Below are 20,520 nucleotides of genomic sequence, written 5' to 3'. Positions count from 1 at the left end.
TGTTCTTGCCGTTGGTTTTCACACCTGATGATGACTGCTTGTGTTGCAGTCGAAACGTCGTGAGAAGTTTATTGTTTTATATATATTTTATTGTTTTCCTTCAACGTGACTTTACCGAAAGAACCAAGAATATGAATCACGGCAGTCACGAAAGCTTTAAATCAAAAGTTTATTTTATCTTACTAGGTAAGGCCAACTAGATAATATTCCCTCCTTTAGCTTTGTTCGCACTTTAATTGGCAACACCGAGGGAGGAGGAGGGGGTGAGGAATTGTTCACTTCGTGAACTCTACGGAGTCGCTGCGCTGGAAAGTAAAACGCCACTTTAATAATGAAATAAGTCCCCGCGAGAGCCGCCGAGGCGCCGTAGCGGTGACGCGACGCCGCGTCACTCGCTGCGCCGGCCGCGTTCGTTCCTCGCTGTAGCTGCAGCAGCTGCTGGTGGTGCTGGTGGTGGTGGTGCTGGTGGTGGTGCTGGTGGTGGTGGTGCTGGTGGTAGTGGTGGTGCTGTTGGTGGTGGTGCTGCTGGTGGTGCTGCTGGTGGTGGTGGTGCTGCTGGTGGTGGTGCTGGTGGTGGTGGTGCTGCTGGTGGTGGTGGTGCTGGTGGTGGTGGGGCTGGTGGTCCTGGTGGTGCTGCTGGTGGTGCTGCTGCTGCTGCTGGTGGTGGTGCTGCTGGTGGCGGTGCTGCTGGTGGTGGTAGTGGTGGTGCTGGTGGTGGTGGTGCTGCTGGTGGTGGTGCTGCTGCTGGTGGTGGTAGTGCTGGTGGTGCTGCTGGTGGTGGTGGTGGGAGTCGTCCGAATCGTTAATGGAGTAAAGTTCGATCAAGTTTGACGCTCGACGACTAAACAATCGATGGTAAATCAAGGCGACCCTCCCCCGTCTGCAAGCAGAGAGAGTGAGAGCGAGCGAGGTGTTTCGCGAGGCCGAGAGACGCGGGTCGAGGCGACTCGGGAGGTGATCTGGGTTGGATTGTGGTCCCTGGTCCCCTCTCTCCTCCCTCGTCCCTAGGTCATCGGTTCCCTCTCCACTGGGAGTCCCCCCCCCCCCCCCCCCCCCTCAAGTTACATTCTCTCGGAGTCTCTCTGCTTTCCCATCCCCTTTCTCGAATCAGGATCCATGTTGCTCCTCTCATACCGACTCGGGGTCCCCTCTCTCCTAGGACCCCGGTCATTTCCTATCCCATTTCAGGGAGTTTCCTTACCCTCACCTCGTGGCATTGACCCCTCTCTCCCAAGACCTTTGTGCCTTATCCCCTTTCTTAGCCCAGAGTCTCGGGTTCCCAATCCCCTCTCTCCTGCTACCCCCGTCTCCATTGCAGTACTGGGCTCTCTGCTCCCCTATCCCAACCCCTGTCCTTTAATCCCCTCTCTAGGGTCTCCTGACTACCTCTGCCTTCTCAGAGGCAATTAGGAGAGGACAGTACAGCAATGGATTCTTGGATCCGTCTGTGTAGAGCTCTGAGTGTTCACCCCTTATTGTGCGTGGTGGGTGTTTTTTTCTTGTGCCCCAGTTTCCGCACACATGTCACGTTTAAAGGAATTGGCTGCACATCTGAACAGGGCTTGAATGTCAGTTTACAAACAGGTAGTGGTAGGGCTTGCGGGGCTAGGTGGTGATCAGTAGAGGGCAGTCCAGCAAAACACGTTTGTACTGTACAGTACTTCTATTCTTCCACGTCTATCATGTTGTTGCAATGCCCACCGTAAAGGTTCTCAGGAAGCATTGTGTCAATGTGAATGGCTCTTGACCCCTCTTTCCCTCAAATAGTCATTGGGTAATTTTGTATTTGCGCCATCCTCGTAGCGCAAGGCTATCGTGAAGGCGCTACGTTACGCAGACGGGTATAGTAATCCAGTAGGGGACACAGGTGAAATGACACGTACATTGACACATGGCCCACTTGAATACATGTCACGTTATCTTTAACGGACGCTGCAGAACAGACGACGCTTAGTATTATGATTACTACACCTGCCGTATTAACCAAGGTGGCCTCTGGCCTCGAACCGCAAACCTCGGCGACGGGCGGCAAATACACTACCACTCGGCCTTGTCACCGTCCATTCTTGTGTTCTCAGGTTCCAAGTACCTCGCTCCAGGCTCCGAGGGGACCCTGAGGGACCCCGGGAACCCCGTTGACGGGCGGTGGAGGTGGTGGAGCCGAGAGGACGATGCACAGCTCGCTGGAGTTTGAGACGGAGCCGGTGCGCAAGTCGCCCATGATTCACGGCAAGGAGCAGACACGAGCATCCATGATGCAGATGGTGAGGGCTGCCTTCCTCACACCCGTGCATGCGTCTACATGGCCACTGTGCATGAGAATGAGGGACTTCAATTTATCGTCATCATCATCTCTGAAATTCACAGCGCCTTGCGCCATTCTCATCTCAATCTTTCCAGTGCCCTGCTGCAGTCCAGCCAAAGGGATATACCCACTGTGCTGCTCAATGTGTCACTTCTTCAGTCCCACTGCACCAGCCAATCACCTTCCAGGAAGATGACACTCATACAACGTGGTAACCATGAAGTCATTATTCAGTGCACTTCAGCCGGTGTGTAATGTCAATAATGTTAATGCTATTGACTTTATTGATTATTAATGTAATTGATTATGAAATGTTATTGGTCACGGTCGAATTGTGAGCCATCAGGACCGCTCTTAAAATGTATCGTAACTTTCCGACGCCCATTGTAGGCACTCATATTTACTTGGAGTCATGAAACAATATTGTCTTGAACCAAATGTAAGACATTGCTACGATGTTGTCAGTCAATACGTACCTTGGTCCCTGGTCTCTTGTCTGCAGGCTTCCATGGGCAGCCACTCTCCCAGCAGCCCGCTGTCTCCGCTGGCTGAGGTGGCAAGTGCCGCCCCCCCACTGCTCGCCGTGCTGGAGCCAGGGGTGGACGCCGACCTACCAGGGGGCCTCTCCCTCTTCCCCAGCCTTGACAGCGTGGCCGGCATGGCTGCCTCACACGAGCACGCCGACGGGTATGTGAGAGGGGGTCACAAGCTGGCTTACAGACACCCGGCTTGGCTCACAGACACCTAGCCTGGCTCACAGACACCCTGCCTGGATCACAGGCACCTGGCCACACCTGTCTCGCTTCGCCTACGCTCAACCCGTAAGGCAACACATAACCTGGCTAATCAGACCGCCCTTTGTGTGGTACGATAATGGCAGGGACTCTCCAAATGATCCGCCCGAGAAGACCAACATGACGTGGCTGGATGCGGCACAGGTGAGCGAGCAGCACTCGTCTGTGTGACACCTCTCGGACGGCCTCCATTTCACCCATCTCCGTGGAAACAGTCCAGCTGCTGGGAATCCCAGCAACACAACAAAGGCATGGAAGCCACAATCTGCTGCCACGTGTCAACCATCTCCTGGCCGAACTTATCCTCACATAATTCAAAGTAACTGTTAGCATCATTGTGGTGAATATGAGCAACTAAATATGCAGACAATTCGTCTCTTTCATATTCCGGTTTCGACATACAGTATCTAATCAGAAAAACTCAAAACCACTCCAGAGTTTGCTGTTCTTGAGTCAATGCTGTTGAAAAAAATGCCCTCCCAGAAGGCAATGCGTGTGATGGGTTGTGTAAGTAATACTTATCGGTTTTGTTAATCTTAACATAGACCTGTGAGCTGCTATGCATCCTGAAATATCCAAGAAGAACACTTCACACCCTGAGCGTGGAAGCTCAGCCTCACGTGTATTGGACCGCAATTGACGTTATTTTTTGGAGACTTACTTTGATGTTCGTGTAAAGTGTTTGTTCAACACACTTTACACTTGTGTGTCTACGTGTGTGTGTGTGTGTGCACTGCGCTAAGAACTTGGCGACCCAGATTCGATTCCCACTCAAGGCCAACTCCAGTGACGAATGTTTGAACTGTCCTGGGTTTCCCCTATATCGACTCAGCCTCAAATGAGTACGTGGTGTGATGTGTAAACATCGCCACAGGGAAGACAAAGGCGGTCGGGGATGGTGCTGACCACCCACCCCCTCGTGAACCTTTTTAACCTTCATAGGTGCTACATGCAAACAGCACTTGCCCCAACAGTCTTTTAAGGCTACAGGAGGCATCTTTGTCTTTGTTTGTACAGCTGGTGCTGGAAGAGGCCGGGAAGCCTCTGCACATCAAGGAAATCAAGCAGCGCGTGCTGGAGGCCGGCCTTGTGCAGTCCAGGTCTCACCACACCGATGCATCACAGCACAGCCACACAGCAGTGCTGGTTCAGCCAACATGGCACGACCACACAAATGTCTCTATCTGTCTGGCCGTCTAGAATAAAAACGTATGCCTGTTAATTCGACTCTTTGTTTCACCCTCATTGCTACAGCTCAAAGTCAAGCCTGGAGGCAGTGATGTATAGAGAGGTGAGGAACACGGATGGTGGTTTTGGAAATGGTGATTATTGCCGTCGTACATCTTTGACCTCTTTTCCCCTGCACAACCGAGCCGTGCCAGGGCTGTGCCAAGCCAGCCCTGCGCAGCTCGGGATGCGCCAGGTTATTTTTTCCACTGCAGAACCCAAACCGTGCCGATAACGCCGCGTACATTGAACTAATCGAGTCGCATTTAGATGACGCTGTAGTGACACTGCGTCTTCACAGCGTCCTGCTTGACGTCACATGCAATGACTGTGTCATTGACCCCGCGCCTGGCCCAGCTTGTTTCCCAAACCACACGGTGAGGCCAGAGTTTCCATTGTTTCCCACACGGTTTGGTTCTGGCTCAGTTTGGAAAATAGTGGAAAAACACCCACCCGTTCACTGAGGGCCCGGCGCTAGTGTGGCTCAGATGTGCTTGTGGACAAGGAGTCTTTGTTTCCTGCTGCCCGCCATGCTTGGTGAGCACCCCCTGTCTTCGCATGTCATCAAATTCCAGACACAAAAGGGAAGTCGAAGGTTCAAGCGGATCGAGAACAGGAACGGGGTCTTTGCGCTGCTGGTGAGAACCGCTGCATGAAACCAGCACTGCTATCTTGTTATCGTTACACCTTTTTAGCTGTTTCAGGAAGGTTTTGCCAAGTTTTCACAGTAGCGGGCAATGATTGCCACTGTGTGTAATCCCAATTCAGTAATTATTACTCATTTATATTATAACTAGGTTGTTGGGGGGCCCCATAGGTTGTTCAGGGGCGCCTGCGGCACCCCCCAACAACCACAGCCTACGGCGGCCCCCAACAGACTGGTCAAGTAAATCCTTACGATCCACTCGCACAGCGTGTGGTGGGCCTTCATCCAGCAGTGGATTTAAGCACCAAAAAAACTACAGTACTAATGTAATGAGAACCGTGTGTATATGTCCGTACGTAATAGATGTGTGTGTAGTGCACGTGTGTTTTACCGCCAAAAGTATTATTGAAAAGTGTTATTGTAGAGTACTGTAAAAAGAACGCCAACGGCTTTGCTGTACTTGAGGACTTCAATAAGTCGAATAAGAGCGGCTTTACGCGGCTTTCACTTAAAACTTTCACTCTACATACCTTTTTTGACGATCCCGCGATGTAACTTTAATGTGAATGAATGAAAATGTATTTAAACTTTAGTTGTGATATTTACATTAACTTCTAAGAGCTATGACTTATTAATCACTGAAAGAACTGTTAGGATTATTTGCAAGGTGTTATCTTAAGGGGTCTTAGGAAGTGTTGGGGGGGGTCCCCCTCAGCCCCCACCTCCGTCGGCCCGTGAGCGTGGTGGCAGATCAGCTGCCCACAGCGCCTTATTACGGCCCAACATCACCTGGTTAGCTGCTTGCTCGCGGTCACGTGACGCATTTCAACCATACTCTTTGGTTTTATTCGGTAAAGTCACGTAGATAAAATAAAACAAAATAAAAGAAAATTAAATCACGACGTTTCGGAGGCAACACAAGCTTCCGTCTTCAGGTGTAAAAGTCAACGCAGAATATCTGTGTCAGGAGCACAGTTCAGAGACAACAGGGATTATATACAGGTTAAGGGAGGGGGGAGGAGTCAGTAAGGGGGCGTGGGTGGGTGGGAGGGCTGGGTTTTAAGCAGCCTTTTGATAGGCTGCTGCGGGTAACAACCACTTCGCACTTCACGGGAGTGGGTAATGCTGCTGGCGTGAATGTGCAACCACCCCAGACGCCAGCCGAGCGGCAGCAGCAGCTCCTGCACTGCTACTCCGCCACCGCCGCCACGTGCGCCGGCAGGGCGTTTGCCCTGCCGGCGCTCCACACCTCGTCCCCCTCCACGGCGCCGGCCCGCCTGGCCCAAGCCTTGCCGGCACCCAACCCTCGCGGGGCGCCGTCCCCGTCGGCCTCCGCGTCGGCGTGCGTGACCGGCGGCGCCGGCGCCGTGGCGGTCTCGTCGTCCTCTCCTCGCACGGCGCTGTCTCCCGGCCGAGGCCTGGGCGGGCCGCCCCCCCTGGGCGGCGCGAGGGCCCCGCCGGGGGGGGGCGGCGGGGGGGGCGCGGGGCTGGGGGCCGGCGCGGCGGCGTCTCAGCGCAGCAAGGCGCGCCGGCTGGCGCGACGGAACGCCGTGAGCGAGCGCTACCGCATCAAGTACCAGCGCCTACGCCGCCTCGTGCGCACCACCATCTTCGTGAGTTGCTTGGCCCGGCATTAACGAATGCCGGCGCCAGCCACCGGATCGGTGTTCGACCAATATCTTAACTCACTTTACAGACACGTTGGGTATGTTTAATTCACGCGGGGGGTGGGGTGGGAGTAAGGTTAGCTCATGTTGTGTACCCGCTGTGTGTCAGGGCAAGTGGAGAGGAGCGGTGTGTATGTTTGTGTGTATGTTTGTGTGTATGTTTGTGTGGGGAGGCGGTAGTGTAGTGGTTTGCACCCAAGTTCAATTTCCGACCATCACCAGTGACGAATATCTAAACTAGTCCCAGATCCAATCTCATAAAATCTGGTGCAGTGTGTAAACATCAGCATCGGAAGACAAAGGCAGCTGAGCGTGGCGCTGGCCGCAACACCACCACGTCTACTGTGCCGGCCTTCATAGGCGCTCTTTGACAGTACTGGCACCAATGGCTTATGGGCACTACATGGGGCGATCTTTGTTGTCTGTGCGCTTGTGTAGGAGAACGCGGCGCTGTGTGACGAACTGGCTCGGGTGGAGGGATGCCTCGCTGGAGCCAAGGAGCAGAGGAGGTGCCCCTCGTGCCCACACACACGCCACTCGGCGTCAGCTGATCGGCCCAGACACACACGTGGGCAACAGCTGCATGAGCGAGTTTCAGCCGCAACGTGTTCGCCGCACGTTGCAGAGGTTCACTGTTCAAATCCAGCAGGCCACCCTGGTTATTACCGTGGTGTTTATTCACCATTTACGAAACGTCGACGTTCAAGATCCTGGGACACCATTGTAGACGAGTCAGCCATTGTGTGGCGGCATCCTGGTCCAAATTTGCTAAATTATAAAATCTTAGCCGCAAATTACTCAATTGGGATTACACAAATCAGCAATTATTGCTCCCTACCAGACAGCGCTGCCTTTCCCCCACACTTTGCATGCGGGTAAACCTCGCACATTACCCCACACATTACCCCACACATTACCCCACACGTAAACTTTGCATGCGGGCAAACCTCGCACATTACCCCACACATTACCCCACACGTAGGCTTTGCAAGCGGGTAAACCTTGCACATTACCCCACACATTACCCCACACATTACCCTGCACATTACCCCACACATAGACTTTGCATGCAGGTAAACCTCGCACATTACCCCACACATTACCCCACACGTAGACTTTGCATGCGGGTAAACCTCGCACATTACCGTGCAGTTTTGCAGGGAAGGATACTAAAGTTTTCAAATCATGATTTTCAGATCATATGAGCATTGAGCCATTTGTGCTTGTCTCCCGTTTACAGCCCTGAGCCAGTGGTGGAAATTACACATTCCTATGGTGGGGGCGAGTCTTTCCATACAAAAGTCACTGTTGGTTTCTCCACAAGGTGGTACTTATCGATCCTGGAGAGATGATGAGCCCAGTAAACTCCCCAACGAGGCATTGAACTTGATTACCTTCCTACTGCAAGCCGCTCGCTCTGCCACCGCTCTAAGGCAGCGAGTCACAATTATTCATCGACTGAAATTGATTCTTACACTCAGAATAAATTAAGAGATGTGTGATGTTAAAAGTACATTTAGTCAAGCGAAGCAAACCAAACACACAGTGGCGCAGTGGGAGTGTTGGTGCAGTGTTAAATTGCAGCTCATGGCCAACATCGGTGACTAATATCTGAACCAGTTCTGGACCTCTCCTTGGTCGACTTTGCCTTAAATAAGGTTCAGGGTGTAAAACCTTGTTCGATGTGTAAAACAGAATTTGGAGACAAAGGCCGCCAGGCATGGTGCAGGCCACCCACCCGGTATTTCCTGTGTCAGCCTTAATAGTTGCACGCTAACAGCACTTTAACCCACAGCTACCTGGGGGATCTTTGTCTTTGTGAGTTTAGGGTGCTGCTGAAGCGCTTCCTGCAGTACCAGGCTCTGTATGAGGGCACCGACCCCGCAGCCTCGGCATCCCCCACTGGGGTCACAGTGGGGGGCCCCGGGGCAGCAGCCCCCCCATCTGCTCACTCGCCCCCCACGACCGTCGGGCTTCCCCCAAGCGTCGCTACGACGGCAGCCATCATCCCGGCGCTGGATGACCCCCCTGCGAAGAAACCCAAGCGGGCAAAGAAGGAGCGGACTAAGGAGAGGAGCAGGGAAGATGACGAGAAGGGTGAGCGTCCACTCGGCTCCTCATCCAAGATTAATCCACTGCCTCCCAAGCCACGTGTGTCATCGGGGTTGTGTGATGGTACTTCACCACGCTGGTCGGGGTGTGTCGGCGAAGTGGGGTGATTGACACACGACCAGTTGAGATATCACTTTGCACTGATGTCAGGTGTGACCAGGAATCGAAATTAGGTCGCCAGGTTTCGCAGAACAGAAATCTACTGCATCACCGATCCACCCCGAAACACCTCGTGCCGAGGAAATGGATGGATACGGCCCGCGGCCTTGTTTTACACGGCCCGTGGCCACATGAGACCCACCCCTTTTCTAAAGGGCCCACAAGTGATGTTTATCCAATGCTGCCAGTGTCTTATCGAGTGCTGGACAGGAATATTTTCAGACCTGGCAACAACTCAGTGTTTGTAAAGTTCGTTCCGCACTCAGTCCTGGTTGCCACTGCAAGGACTGAGTGAGGTGTGTTTGTTAATGTGTGGTTAGCCACCAGAGGTAATTGAAAGTCCTGTTTGGCCCCATAGTAAGAAATCATAGCCTAACCCCGTCGTGGTCTAATTTTCAGCGAGCTGTCTGGTAACGGACCTTGAGGATTCTAAATCATTATACGCATTGTCATTATTTCGTGTTATGTATCATAGAGTCTTGCATCAAACTAAGACCTATATCTAGGAGAGAGTTTACTTCCCTATAAACATCAGCGTTGGTTTAAGTGAGCCTGACTGCTGGGGAGGCACTGAACGTTGAAACCGTCCAGAATGTTGCTTGTGTTGAACCATTGCTGCTGAAATTATGCACTCGAAGGAGGCAGTGTGGCTTATAGGTTGTTTAAGAATGTTTTTATTCCGCACCTCTGATGAGCATGGTTGGCCACGTACAATGCGAAAGCAGTTTACCATACATATGTAGAGAGATTGATATATACGAAGGAGACGTGGCTTGCATATTTTGTAAATAATTTTTTGTGTCATGACCCTGGGGCGGTTGGGAGGTTTGATGCAATCTGGTGGCTGCACGGAGCCTGAAGGCCTCCGGGAAGGCGGCACAGAGGCCGGTGGAGCGGCGGTTGCGTGGTGACCGAGGCGAAGGCTTGCCAACTCTTGAGTTTCAAAACAAGCGTGAATTGTCATGGGTAGAAGAAAATCCCACGAGACCTGAAAAGTGTAGAGCTACATGTGAATGCATTGTCCTGAGTGGTGGTTCATTATTATTGTGCAACTTACAAACAACTGGGGCTTTGAATGTCCTGGGAATACTGACATATCCCAGCTGCCTCAAAAATAGAACAATGCTTGGAAAACCAGGACGGGTGGTAACCCTATCTCCCCTCTGCGTCTCTCTCATTGCGGCGGCCATGATTCAGGCTCGAAGGGGAAGGCCTCGAAGCGGAGGAAGGGCGGCGAGGGCCCCACGCGCCGCCTCGTGCAGCCGATCCCGCTCGACCAAATGGGCCGGCCAATCTTCCCCATCGCGCTCGGAGACCTGACCATCTACAGCCTCGGGGAGGTGCGGCCGCTCGCAAGGCCACGTGGCTCACGCATCCATTGTTTTGTTTTCTGGCTGTGCCGCATGTTGCTCGGCACGGGTGTCCGACGTTTCGTGCCACGTGCTTCGAGCTGCAGAGCCGAAGAAGCTGCCAGCACGTGTAGCGTACCGTCGGACATCGTGCCGAGTTAAACGCGGCACACCCCCAAAAGCACGTCGGAAACTTACGCAACACAATCGACAAAACCTGCGCAGTAGAACTGATTACAGCTGCATGCACTCGGATTGGAACAATTCAACAAGTGACGTTGACTTCATTGACATTACTTTTTCCACAATTGTGCCCTGATTATGCTAGCATAGTCCAATCAGAAGTCTCGCAGAGCTGTGCAAACCTGAGTGTTAAAAGAACGGCCGGCAGAAGCGAATACGACAGAGCTTCCTCTTCTTCAAGCGAACTCCGTTAAAGACAGTAGGGGACAGCACTATTCCACCAGCCCTGCCACCCAGTCATGTTGGTCATGTGACACTCGTATCTTTAAGTCACAGAGATGGAATGTACACAAATGTAGTGGAGAACAACATTTAATGTGATGTTTTTTTTGGGCAGCCATTGTTGACCTGGCTGTAGTGTTACTGTAGTGCTGTTTTGGCGAATGTTGTTTGTGTAATGTTTTTTTATATCTATAGTGTTATCAAAGTGTCAGCAGAGTATTATTGTATTATTGGTGAATGTTATTAGCGTAGTGTTATACCAGCATAGTGTTGGTCTAGTGCAGCGTTAGATCGCGTTCTTAGCCTCATATAATACCAGCATAGTGTTTTAGTGCAGCGTTACCTTGCGTAGAGTTGTTACATTGCCGCGGGTTGGCTTGTCGTGGTCGTGGACCTGCGTCTCCGTCGTGCTTTTAGATCATCACAGACCGGCCGGGCTTCCACGACGAGGGCCACATCTACCCCGTGGGCTTCTGCAGCACGCGGACGGCGGGCAGCCTGCGCCACTGTGAGCTCACCTGCCTCTACACCTGCCAGATCAAGGACGGTGGCTTTGGGCCCCAGGTGAGGTGCACTCCGGCTTCTAAAGGTAGAGAGGCAACAATGTTAACATGTAAAGTTTCATAACTCCGCGCCGCAGAGCTTTATTATATTCAGAGGTGCAGGAAACCACAGAGAAGCGTTAAGGCAGCCAGAACCCGGCGCCACGAAATAAGTTGTGGCCCAAGAATGGGATCTTTGGCCAACTCTGTTGTACGTGTGGGAGGAAACCGCAGTCTCCGGAGAAAACCCACACACTCTTGTGAAAGAGGGAACACTCAATCCCCATGCAATGGAAACAGAGGTGAAGCTACTTTCTGTACCATCACCTCCTGGCGAGCCAGCGTTAGCTAGCGTTGTAAGCTTTGTGTTATCTCCCGGTGACCCAGAGATGGCGACTTTGTAAAGCGCCCTGAGGAGCCTTAACAAATAAGGATATTGCGATTGGTTATTTTGGTTGCTGTGGTTGTTGTGTGGGATGCACGTGCATGCTGACGTGTGTGGGTCGTGCCCCCCCCTGCTACCGCCTCCCCATCGCCGGGCTGGCGTTAGTTCGAGATAGTGCCGGAGGACGACCCCCAAAACCCGATCGTGGCGTCGTCGGCGTCGGCGTGCTACGCCAACCTGATGAGAGCCACACTCGCCGCACGGTAACGATCACACGCACGCTCACCACCCTTGTGTGTGTCGGTGAACACACACACAACAAAGATTCCCCGAATATCCTGAACAGACTGTTGGGGCAAGTGCTGTTTGTGAGTAGCACCTATGAAGGTCGGCACGGCACACGAGAGGGTGGGTGGCCAGCAACACTCCTGGCCACCTTTGTCTTCCCAGTGGCGATGTCTACACACCGCACGGGGTACTCATTTGAGGCTTAGTCGACCTAGGGGAGGCCCAGGACGGGCTCAGATAATCGTCACTAGGGTTGGCTGTGAGCGGAAATCGACCTAGTATTGTGCTAACCACTACACTCCCCACTCACACACACACTCGCTTACACACTCATGAACACTCACATGCTCATTTATGCATTCACTCGCACATACGAATGCTCGCTCGCGCACATGCTGTTCCCAGGTCACGCGGCAAGGAGCCCCTGCCCCCTCCTCCCGTCTCACATCTGCCGTCCTTTACCCGTGTTCCCTGGGACAGAGGGAAATCCGTTCCTGCCGTGAGCTCCTCCGGGCCGGAGTTCTTTGGCTTCTCACACCCGTCCGTGCAGCACCTCATCCAGAGCTGCCCCGGCGCACGCAAGTGCAGCAGGTCAGAAAGATCGATCCCGCCCCCTCGCTTGCAGCTCCATTCTTCGTCTCGGCCACTTCCGAGTCTTTCCGCAACGCTTCCTGCACAAGCCCACTTAGCATTTCTTGACTGATCAGTGCGGTGAGGTACGGTCATGTATCTTTTCTCCCGCGGTGGTGGCGCAACGTGAAATGCAGTCTGCGTGCCGCAGTAAACGCGTGCCCTGCTAGAGATGTGCCGAGACTCACGTGGGTCAAGTCAGTGATGGAGAAACTTTTGCAATCGGTGATGGTCACAGAACAAGTGAGAGAAAGTTGAAACGGTGCCTAGGTTCATCATAATGGTCATGATTCGTTTTTGGTAGAGCCGTCCACATTTACGTCGAGGCTTTTCAGAACGCTTTGCATCTCATCGCAACACATTTTTAAAAGGGTATCCCCTAGTGGCAGCTATCCCTGACCTGCAAACGGGCATTAGTCTGCCAGTAGGGGCCATGATTACCACCTGTAATCCCATGTGAGTGAATTGTTAACACGTTAAACGATTCTAGATTTGAAGCTTTCGTAACTGCAAGGATCCATACTCTTTGGTTCTATTCGGTAAAGTCACGTAGGTAAAAAATAAAACAACAAAAATCACGACGTTTCGGCCACAACACAAGTGGCCTACATCAGGTGAAGGGACCAGACTGTCCAGAGGACAGCGTTGGAGTGAAGACAGCCAAGCCCAGGTCACGTCCTTTAAGCTGTGTGGGAGGAAACAAAAAACGCCTTGACAAAGGAATTAACATAGAATGATGTAGTGGACCGGCACGGGGGGGGGGAGTTTACATAATGTTGGTGTGAAGGGAAATAAGCTGCTGTGAAAGTTTGGCAGCTTCTTACCAACATGTAAACTCCCCCCCCCCTGTGCCGGTCCACTACATCATTTTATGCTAATTGCTTTGTCAAGGCGTTTTTTGTTTCCTCCCACACAGCTTAAAGGACGCGACCTGGGCTTGGCTGTCTTCACTCCAACGCTGTCCTCTGGACAGTCCGGTCCCTTCACCTGATGTAGGCCACTTGTGTTGTGGCCAAAACGTCGTGATTTTTGTTGTTTTACTTTTTTTACCGAATAGAACCAGAGAGTACGTTAAACAATAGCTGGGTATATATATATTGCCACTCTAGCCATTATATCCTGAATTCATTCCGAGCTGCTTCTGGTAGCCTTTGTTCACATTATGATTTGTATCAAATGGAATTCTGTGATGTGGGGTGGAGTGGTGGCGCAGTAGTTAGCACAACGAACCCAGCGACCAGAGTTCCACCGCATTTTGTGTCTGACGTTACTTCCCCGAGGTCAGGCGTCGGCAACCTGCTGCTCCGGCACCGCATGCGGCGCTTCGTGACGACACCACCTTCTCGTTTTCACACGGTGCATTGTGGCTCTTGAAATATTGAGTTGTTGCCGAATTCGAAAAAAAATTACCTTGATTTTTTATTGCCGACCCCTGCCCTAAGTCAATATAGTCTGGTGCGGTGTGTAAACATCAGCACTTTGGGATACAAGGACAGCTGGGCATGGTGCTGGCCACCCACACACGCGTCTGTAGTGCCAGCCCTCGGCTGCTCACTAACAACACTTGCCCCAATAGTGTGTTAAGGTTATACGGGGGGTCTTTGTCTTCATGGCGTGTTGCCGCAGCTATAAGTGGGTGCGGTTCGAGGTGTGTCGGGCGAGCCCGGGGGCTCGGAGCTCTGGAAGCAGCCGCCCGGCGGGGGGCATGCGGACCTTGGGGGTCCCCCCACAGGAGAGGGAGGAGGGGGAGATCACCACTCATGGTGAGCGCCCACGCATGAACCCCCCACACCACCACGACAGACGCACAAACACACCCCCCACTCATCTGCAGTCGTGTTCATTCTGCTCTCTGTACTCTTCTCGCTCCAGCGAGCCACATAAGGGCTGGGCTGTGCTCTACTAATTACCGCTTCGATTAGTCCACTGATCGGGTAACGATCCAGTCGAGTAATCGAAGCGGTGATGCGCTGCACACACACACACACACGTGGGCCGGCCAGTGGTATTGATTGGGCACGGGGTGGGGGAGCACTCATCAATAAGGTTGAGGAGCACTGCTCTGGACCGTGATCTCTGATGTCGGCCTCTCCCCGTCCGTTCCCCCGGCACTGACTGCTGCTGCTGCTGCTCAGTGGGTGCAAGCATGCGGCTTCACGTGAGCGCAGAGGACTCCATCAGCAGCCTGCGCTCGCTGCTTGCCACGGCGGGACACAGCACAGCCCTGCTGTGTAGTAAGCCATCTCACTCGCGCACACGCACTCACACACTCGCCCGGCTCACACACTCGCCCAGCTCACACACACACTCGCCCATTCATACTCTCGCATACACGCACTCACACTCAAACCCACTCGCACACGTGAACTCACTGACTCACCCATCTCACTCGCATGCGCTCGCCGATCTCGCTCGCACATGCTGTGAGCGAGCAGCTCCGTAAGCCCCCATGGCACACGATGCGGTGGGTGGCCAACACTATGTCCAGCAGCCTTGGTCTCCCCCCAGTGCTGATGTTTTACACACCAAATCAGGTTCTCATTTATGGCCGAGTTGACCGATTAAGATATTCGACGCTGGTGTTGGCCATGAGCGGGAATCGAACTCAAGTTCTGAGTACAGTGTATGCATCCGCTCCTGCATACATGCGGTGCATACACATGTACACATTCACACATATCACCATCATTATCAGCTATGTTCTTCCCGCTGCTGCACATGAGCCGATCTCATTGCTGCACCTCCCACCTTCGTCATCCTCTTGCGTGTGATCCATGCCCTGCCCGACACTCCCTTTCCTTGTCACTGTAATTCCTGATTTGTGTAAATTGTTCTCCAATCCATGTTCCTCAGGCAATTTAATTCCAAGCATGCATTTATCTGTGGTCCATTGAACACTGTTCATTGTGTTTACATTTCTTTGAGTAGTTTCTGGGTTCATATTCTTGGTTCTTTCGGTAAAGTCATGTAGAAGGGAAACAATAAAATAGTAAAAATATAAAACAATAAAATTATCACGAAAGCTTTAAATCAAAATGTAGTTTCTGGGTCTCAAATCCATGTGTCATAGTGGATAACGTGCACGGTGCACCGATTGCAAATGTTCCTCTTTTGGCAAATTGTTATGTTGATTTAACTATCAAGTTCAATATTTACACGTGTAAATAAGTACACAAACACATGCAACTCCGATCATCGGGATCGTAGTGCAGTGTGCTAACCACTACTGCCGCTTCACCAAATTCAAAGACGCACTTTTCCAAATCCTCTGGCACCACAACACACAGTTGCACCCACTGCCATCCAGCCACCACACATCCCTGCACATGGGAAGTGTAAATATTCACACCGTATCCCCCCCTCCGTGTCACCCCTCCCCCAGTGACTCCCTCGAGCCAGCCCCCCCCCTCCCCCCAGCGCCACCCTCCCTCCTCCTCCCCTCGGGTCTTCGCTCCGGCCAAGCCCAGCGAGTGAGCGGTCACCAAGACGATGGTGAGTGGGTGACATCAACGCCTGCCTCATCTGGACCCTCCTCCTCCCCTTGAGACTGGGGACGCATTTGCGTCAGAGGACTCGCCTGTCTCACGTGGGAGACACACCCACTCACCTGTCTCATTCGGAGGTGCACCTGGACACGCCTCGCCTGGACACGCGTCGCCTGGGGGAGACTCACCCACCCACCTGTCTCGTGTTGTCCAAGCCTCTTCATCCGTCTCACCTGGGAGACCCACCGGGAAGACCCACTCACCAGCTCCCTCTCCGCCTGCTACCTGGAGGACCCTCTCTATACACCCCCCCTGTGACCCCCTCAGCATCTCAGGTTTCCATCTTGAAAGTTCTTCACCGAGTCCCTATTACCCCCATCCTGACAGCGCTATGGACTCGTGCTGGTGAATGGGGTGAGGGACAAATACCCTCTGCACGCCCGCATTGTATTTTATTGCTGCGTCCTGTGGGAAGCCGGCGAATGCACACAGCGACGCTGCCGGGAGCGGAGCGGCAGCTGCGATCTCAGTTCCAGACGAGGGCTCGAGTGATGTTGCGTGGGCACCGATGCTGTCTCGATATGATCGTTCACGATACGATACCAAACTTCATTGCGTGACGATTACAATAAAACAATTTAGAACGTACGCATTTTCACCAAAAGTCAAATTTCCAGTCGGGACCGAGAGGTGCGCAGCCAGGCCCCGGGTTCCTCGTACGCCAGATGAAACGGAGGACCAGCCTTAATATGTCTCTGAATAATGGTGCAGGACGAAACGCTGGCGCATGCGTGTAGTGGGGTGCGATCGCACCAGGACAGGGTCGTGGCTTGGGGGACGGCGAGCGAGCGGAGGCCACCGTGGCAGGGGGTTGACTTGAGGCCTGTGTTTTCCATAACTCTAATTATTACGATGCTCATTTACCCAGGAATGCCTTGTAAGGAGGGTCCTGCCGTGTTTTTTGCAGGAGTGGGGGCGATGTTGCTATTTAAACCCATTTGAAGTTCATTTTTCAGCAATGGGATGTTTGTCCAATACCAGTTACAAGTTTTTTAGTTTGCATTTCAGTATTGTATTGTTTGTGCTTTGATGTACTTTAAGTATCCACAGATTACTTTAAGGTTCACTTCACATAATCCTGCCACGAGTCTTACAAGCATTGCGACTTTACAACTGATCTGGTGAGCATACAACGCACGTGCTACCAGTTGCAACAAAATAGTGAATTAACTATGAAACTGATCACGTAGCTGCCGTGCACCAACTTCAGAAGTTGATTTGGAAAGCACTAATTTAATGGGTAACACCTATCACGATGTTACAAAAATATTTAATCAGGATAATATGTTTTTAAAGAAAATAGTGGTATTCACATTGGTATGAGGATGCGGTTATCGTGGATCTTATATCGTACGATGTGTCAAAGTATCGCCACATGGAAACTCTAGCAAGTAATCATACTTGTGTGCACAAAGCTATGCAGCCAGCAACAAACGGCACTATGGAAGTTATAATGGGTAAAGTTAGCATGTTTCCTGAATTGAGCAAGATTATTATAATGATTAAGAGCTTCAGAAAGAGACGATGGCAGGGAATTCCAAATTGGAGCAGCGCAAGGCAAGAAGCGACGAGAGAAGCGTGACCGGCGGTGGGGGGAGCTAGTGAGTTGTCAGCTGCAGTGGGGTGGGTAGTTGAGCACTGCGTAGGGGATTAAACGGTCCGTTTAAGTAGACCAAGCCCTCAACATGGGAGGAGGAATCACGGAGTGAACAGTACCCTGGTGTTCACAGGAACAGTCAGGTGCACACACCGAGACCACACCTGTGTGTCAACACTGCTTGCGATGTCATGTGTCCAGTCATGGCGCGGTGAATCCACGGACTGCGAGATGGGAACGTGTGTGAGTGAAGCCGCAAGCAGCTCCAACACCCGACCTCACGCCACACTCATATCAGACCACATTGACTTCCGCTCCTGGCTAACACCAGTGACGATTTTATGAATCGGTCCTGGGCCACCCCTAGGTAGACTCGGCCTCAAATGGGTACCTGCTGCAGTGTGTAAACATTGCCACTGGGGAGACGAAGGCGGTCGGGTGTGGTGGTGGTCACCCACCCGTTTGTGCCGTGCCAGACTTTGTAAGGTGCTCGCTAACAGCACTTGCCCCAAGTCTGTTAAAGGCGATACGGGGTGGGAAGGGGGTCTTGTCTCAGTGGCGATCTTGCACGAAACGCAGTGGGCAGCGGTTTGTTGTGAACTTTGATATAAAGCAAAAAACATGGTTTCATAGGGTTCTAATATCGATTTTTTTTTGTCAGGTGAAAAACACTTATTTTTTTTGTTTCTGGGTAATGTTATTTCCTAATTGCTTATGCCTCACAAGTACAGAAAATGGCTATTCCCCACCAACTTTGCTTTTGTGACCAGGACAGTGATATTTAGAAATTTACTTATTTTCCAAAACATTCCAGACAGATTCAGTGCTGAGTAAACTTGAAGTAAATTCTAGAACATTCCAGTAATATAGATAGTAGTATAAATACAGGGGCCTTAAGCCCACCAGTTCAGTTTAGTTCCAGCTGCCTAAGTGGATACATATCTGCATTTTTCTGAGATGGCATCAAGAGGCTGCAAGCATCCACCAGACACATGTTGCTTTGTCTGCGGCCAATTTATCAAGACGAGTGAAAAAGTACTCTGTGGAAGCATCTGTTAAGATGTGTGAGGCCTCCAAGGAATATTTCAGCATGCCTGTCAGGGATCAAAACAAACCCTGGCCACCTCATTTCACCTGCGAGCAATGCAACAAAAACTCTGGAAGGTAAGATGCACAATTGTTGCTCGGAATTTTGTTATAAAATGTTATTTTTTTTAAATTGTAAAAGTTTAATTTTCAAATATTTTACAATTTTCAATGTTATTGAAAAAATACATGAAAAATTTTGCGAGAATCTCTTACACATTAGTCATGAGTGAAATAAATTATTTTTTGTAGGATGGTACAGAGGGGGAAAGAGAGCCATGAAGTGCACTGTCCCCAAGAATTTGGCAGGAACCCACTGACCACTCAAGCAACTGCTACTTTGGCATGGTGGACCCTTCCAAACGTCGGACTGGCAAGAATGCACCTATCATCACGTATCCGGACCTTCATCGCCCCGGTGCCACACTGCCATGAGCTCCCTGTACCCACTCCTTTGGAGAGAGCAGCTGTCCTTGGAAGAGAGCAGCGAGTCAGAGCGAGGAAGACGTAGATCAAGATGACATTCAGAGGTAGAGCTGAGGAGAGAAACCCATACTACCCCAACCAAAAAGACCAACGATTTGATCAGAGATCTTAATCTCACCAAGTCCAATGCCGAGCTTTTGACATCTTGGCTCAAGCAGTGGAACTTTTGGATGAAAGTGTGCAAGTTGCAGATTAGAGGAAGCGTCACCAACCTTTTTGCAGCTTCTTCACCCGTCAAGATGGGCTCTGCTTCTGCCACAATGTGACCAGTCTGTTCGAGGCAATCGGAATCGCCTGTAACCAGAATGAGTGGCGCCTCTTCATTGACAGCTCATCCAGGAGCTTCAAAGCCGTGTTGCTCCATAATGGTAACAAGTACCCGTCTCTTCCCCTGGCTCACTCGGTGCACCTCAAAGAGGATTACGGATTATTTTTATAATTTTTCTATCTACGTGGCTTTACCGAAAGACCCAAAGAATATGAATTCCTGCAGTCACGAAACAACAGCATCAAGACCTTGCTGGACGCCTTGAAGGATGAGTACAGCCGGGAGGTCATCGGAGACTTCAAAATGGTGGCATTCCTGATGGCTCTCCAAGGCGGTTTTACAAAATTTCCTGCTATGGGACAGCAGGGACACCAAGGCGCACTACCACAGGCAGGACTGGTCATAGTGGACCGAGTCCTCTGTGGGGAGGAACAGTCAAGTGGCAGGTGCTGATGCCACCACTGCACATCAAATTGGGCATTATGAAACAATTTGTCAGAGCTGTAGATAAGGAGTCTGCAGCCTTAAAGTACCTTAAAAACTTCTTCCCTAAGCTGTCTGAGGCAAAGGTCAAAGCCTGTGCCTTCATCGGACCACAGATGAAGATCCTGGAGTGCAATGAATTTCCCAAGAAGCTCACTAGTAAGGAGAAAGCGGCTTGGAACAGCTTTGTCGCAGTGGTTCGTGGCTTCCTGGGCAATAACAAGGTCGAAAACTGTGTGGAGCTGGTTGAGACTGATGAAGAACTATGGCACAATGGGCTGTAGGATGTCCCTCAAAGTCCATATCCTTCATGCTCATCTTGATAAATTCAAGGAGAACATGGGAGTGTACTTGGAGGAGCAAGGCGAACTCTTCCACCAGAATATACTGGACTTTGAACGCCGCTACCAAGGACAGTAGAACGAGAACATGATGGGAAACTACATTTGGGGGCTGATTCGTGAAAGTGATTTACAGTATAATCGT

The 20,520-nt window shown here is 51.5% G+C and overlaps 1 protein-coding gene across 2 annotated transcripts; it reads left to right on the top strand.

Annotated features, from left to right (window-relative positions):
* Window positions 1-380: 380 nt before the first annotated feature.
* Window positions 381-18,341, top strand: LOC116948231 (uncharacterized). Of its 2 annotated transcripts, none has more exons than XM_076071344.1 (17): window positions 381-954; window positions 2,079-2,264; window positions 2,808-2,992; window positions 3,186-3,243; window positions 4,117-4,199; window positions 4,354-4,390; window positions 4,902-4,964; window positions 6,127-6,585; window positions 7,078-7,148; window positions 8,468-8,736; window positions 10,108-10,250; window positions 11,142-11,288; window positions 11,817-11,914; window positions 12,420-12,530; window positions 14,196-14,332; window positions 14,705-14,803; window positions 15,952-18,341. In XM_076071344.1, exons 2-17 carry the CDS (start codon window positions 2,172-2,174, stop codon window positions 16,041-16,043), a joined length of 2,145 nt encoding a protein of 714 aa, XP_075927459.1. In that variant the 5' UTR covers window positions 381-954; window positions 2,079-2,171; the 3' UTR covers window positions 16,044-18,341. The 2 variants fall into 2 exon arrangements, with proteins under 2 accessions (XP_075927459.1, XP_032820618.2); XM_032964727.2 differs by having other exon boundaries at window positions 382-855.
* Window positions 18,342-20,520: the final 2,179 nt, after the last annotated feature.

The sequence above is a fragment of the Petromyzon marinus genome, chromosome 32 (genome assembly GCF_048934315.1).
Source record: "Petromyzon marinus isolate PM22_M1 ecotype Great Lakes invasive population chromosome 32, UKy_Petmar_22M1.pri1.0, whole genome shotgun sequence".
Classification (NCBI taxonomy): Eukaryota; Metazoa; Chordata; class Hyperoartia; order Petromyzontiformes; family Petromyzontidae; genus Petromyzon; species Petromyzon marinus.
Note: the sequence above shows the minus strand (reverse complement) of the source record. Positions and strands in the feature narration are given on the sequence as shown.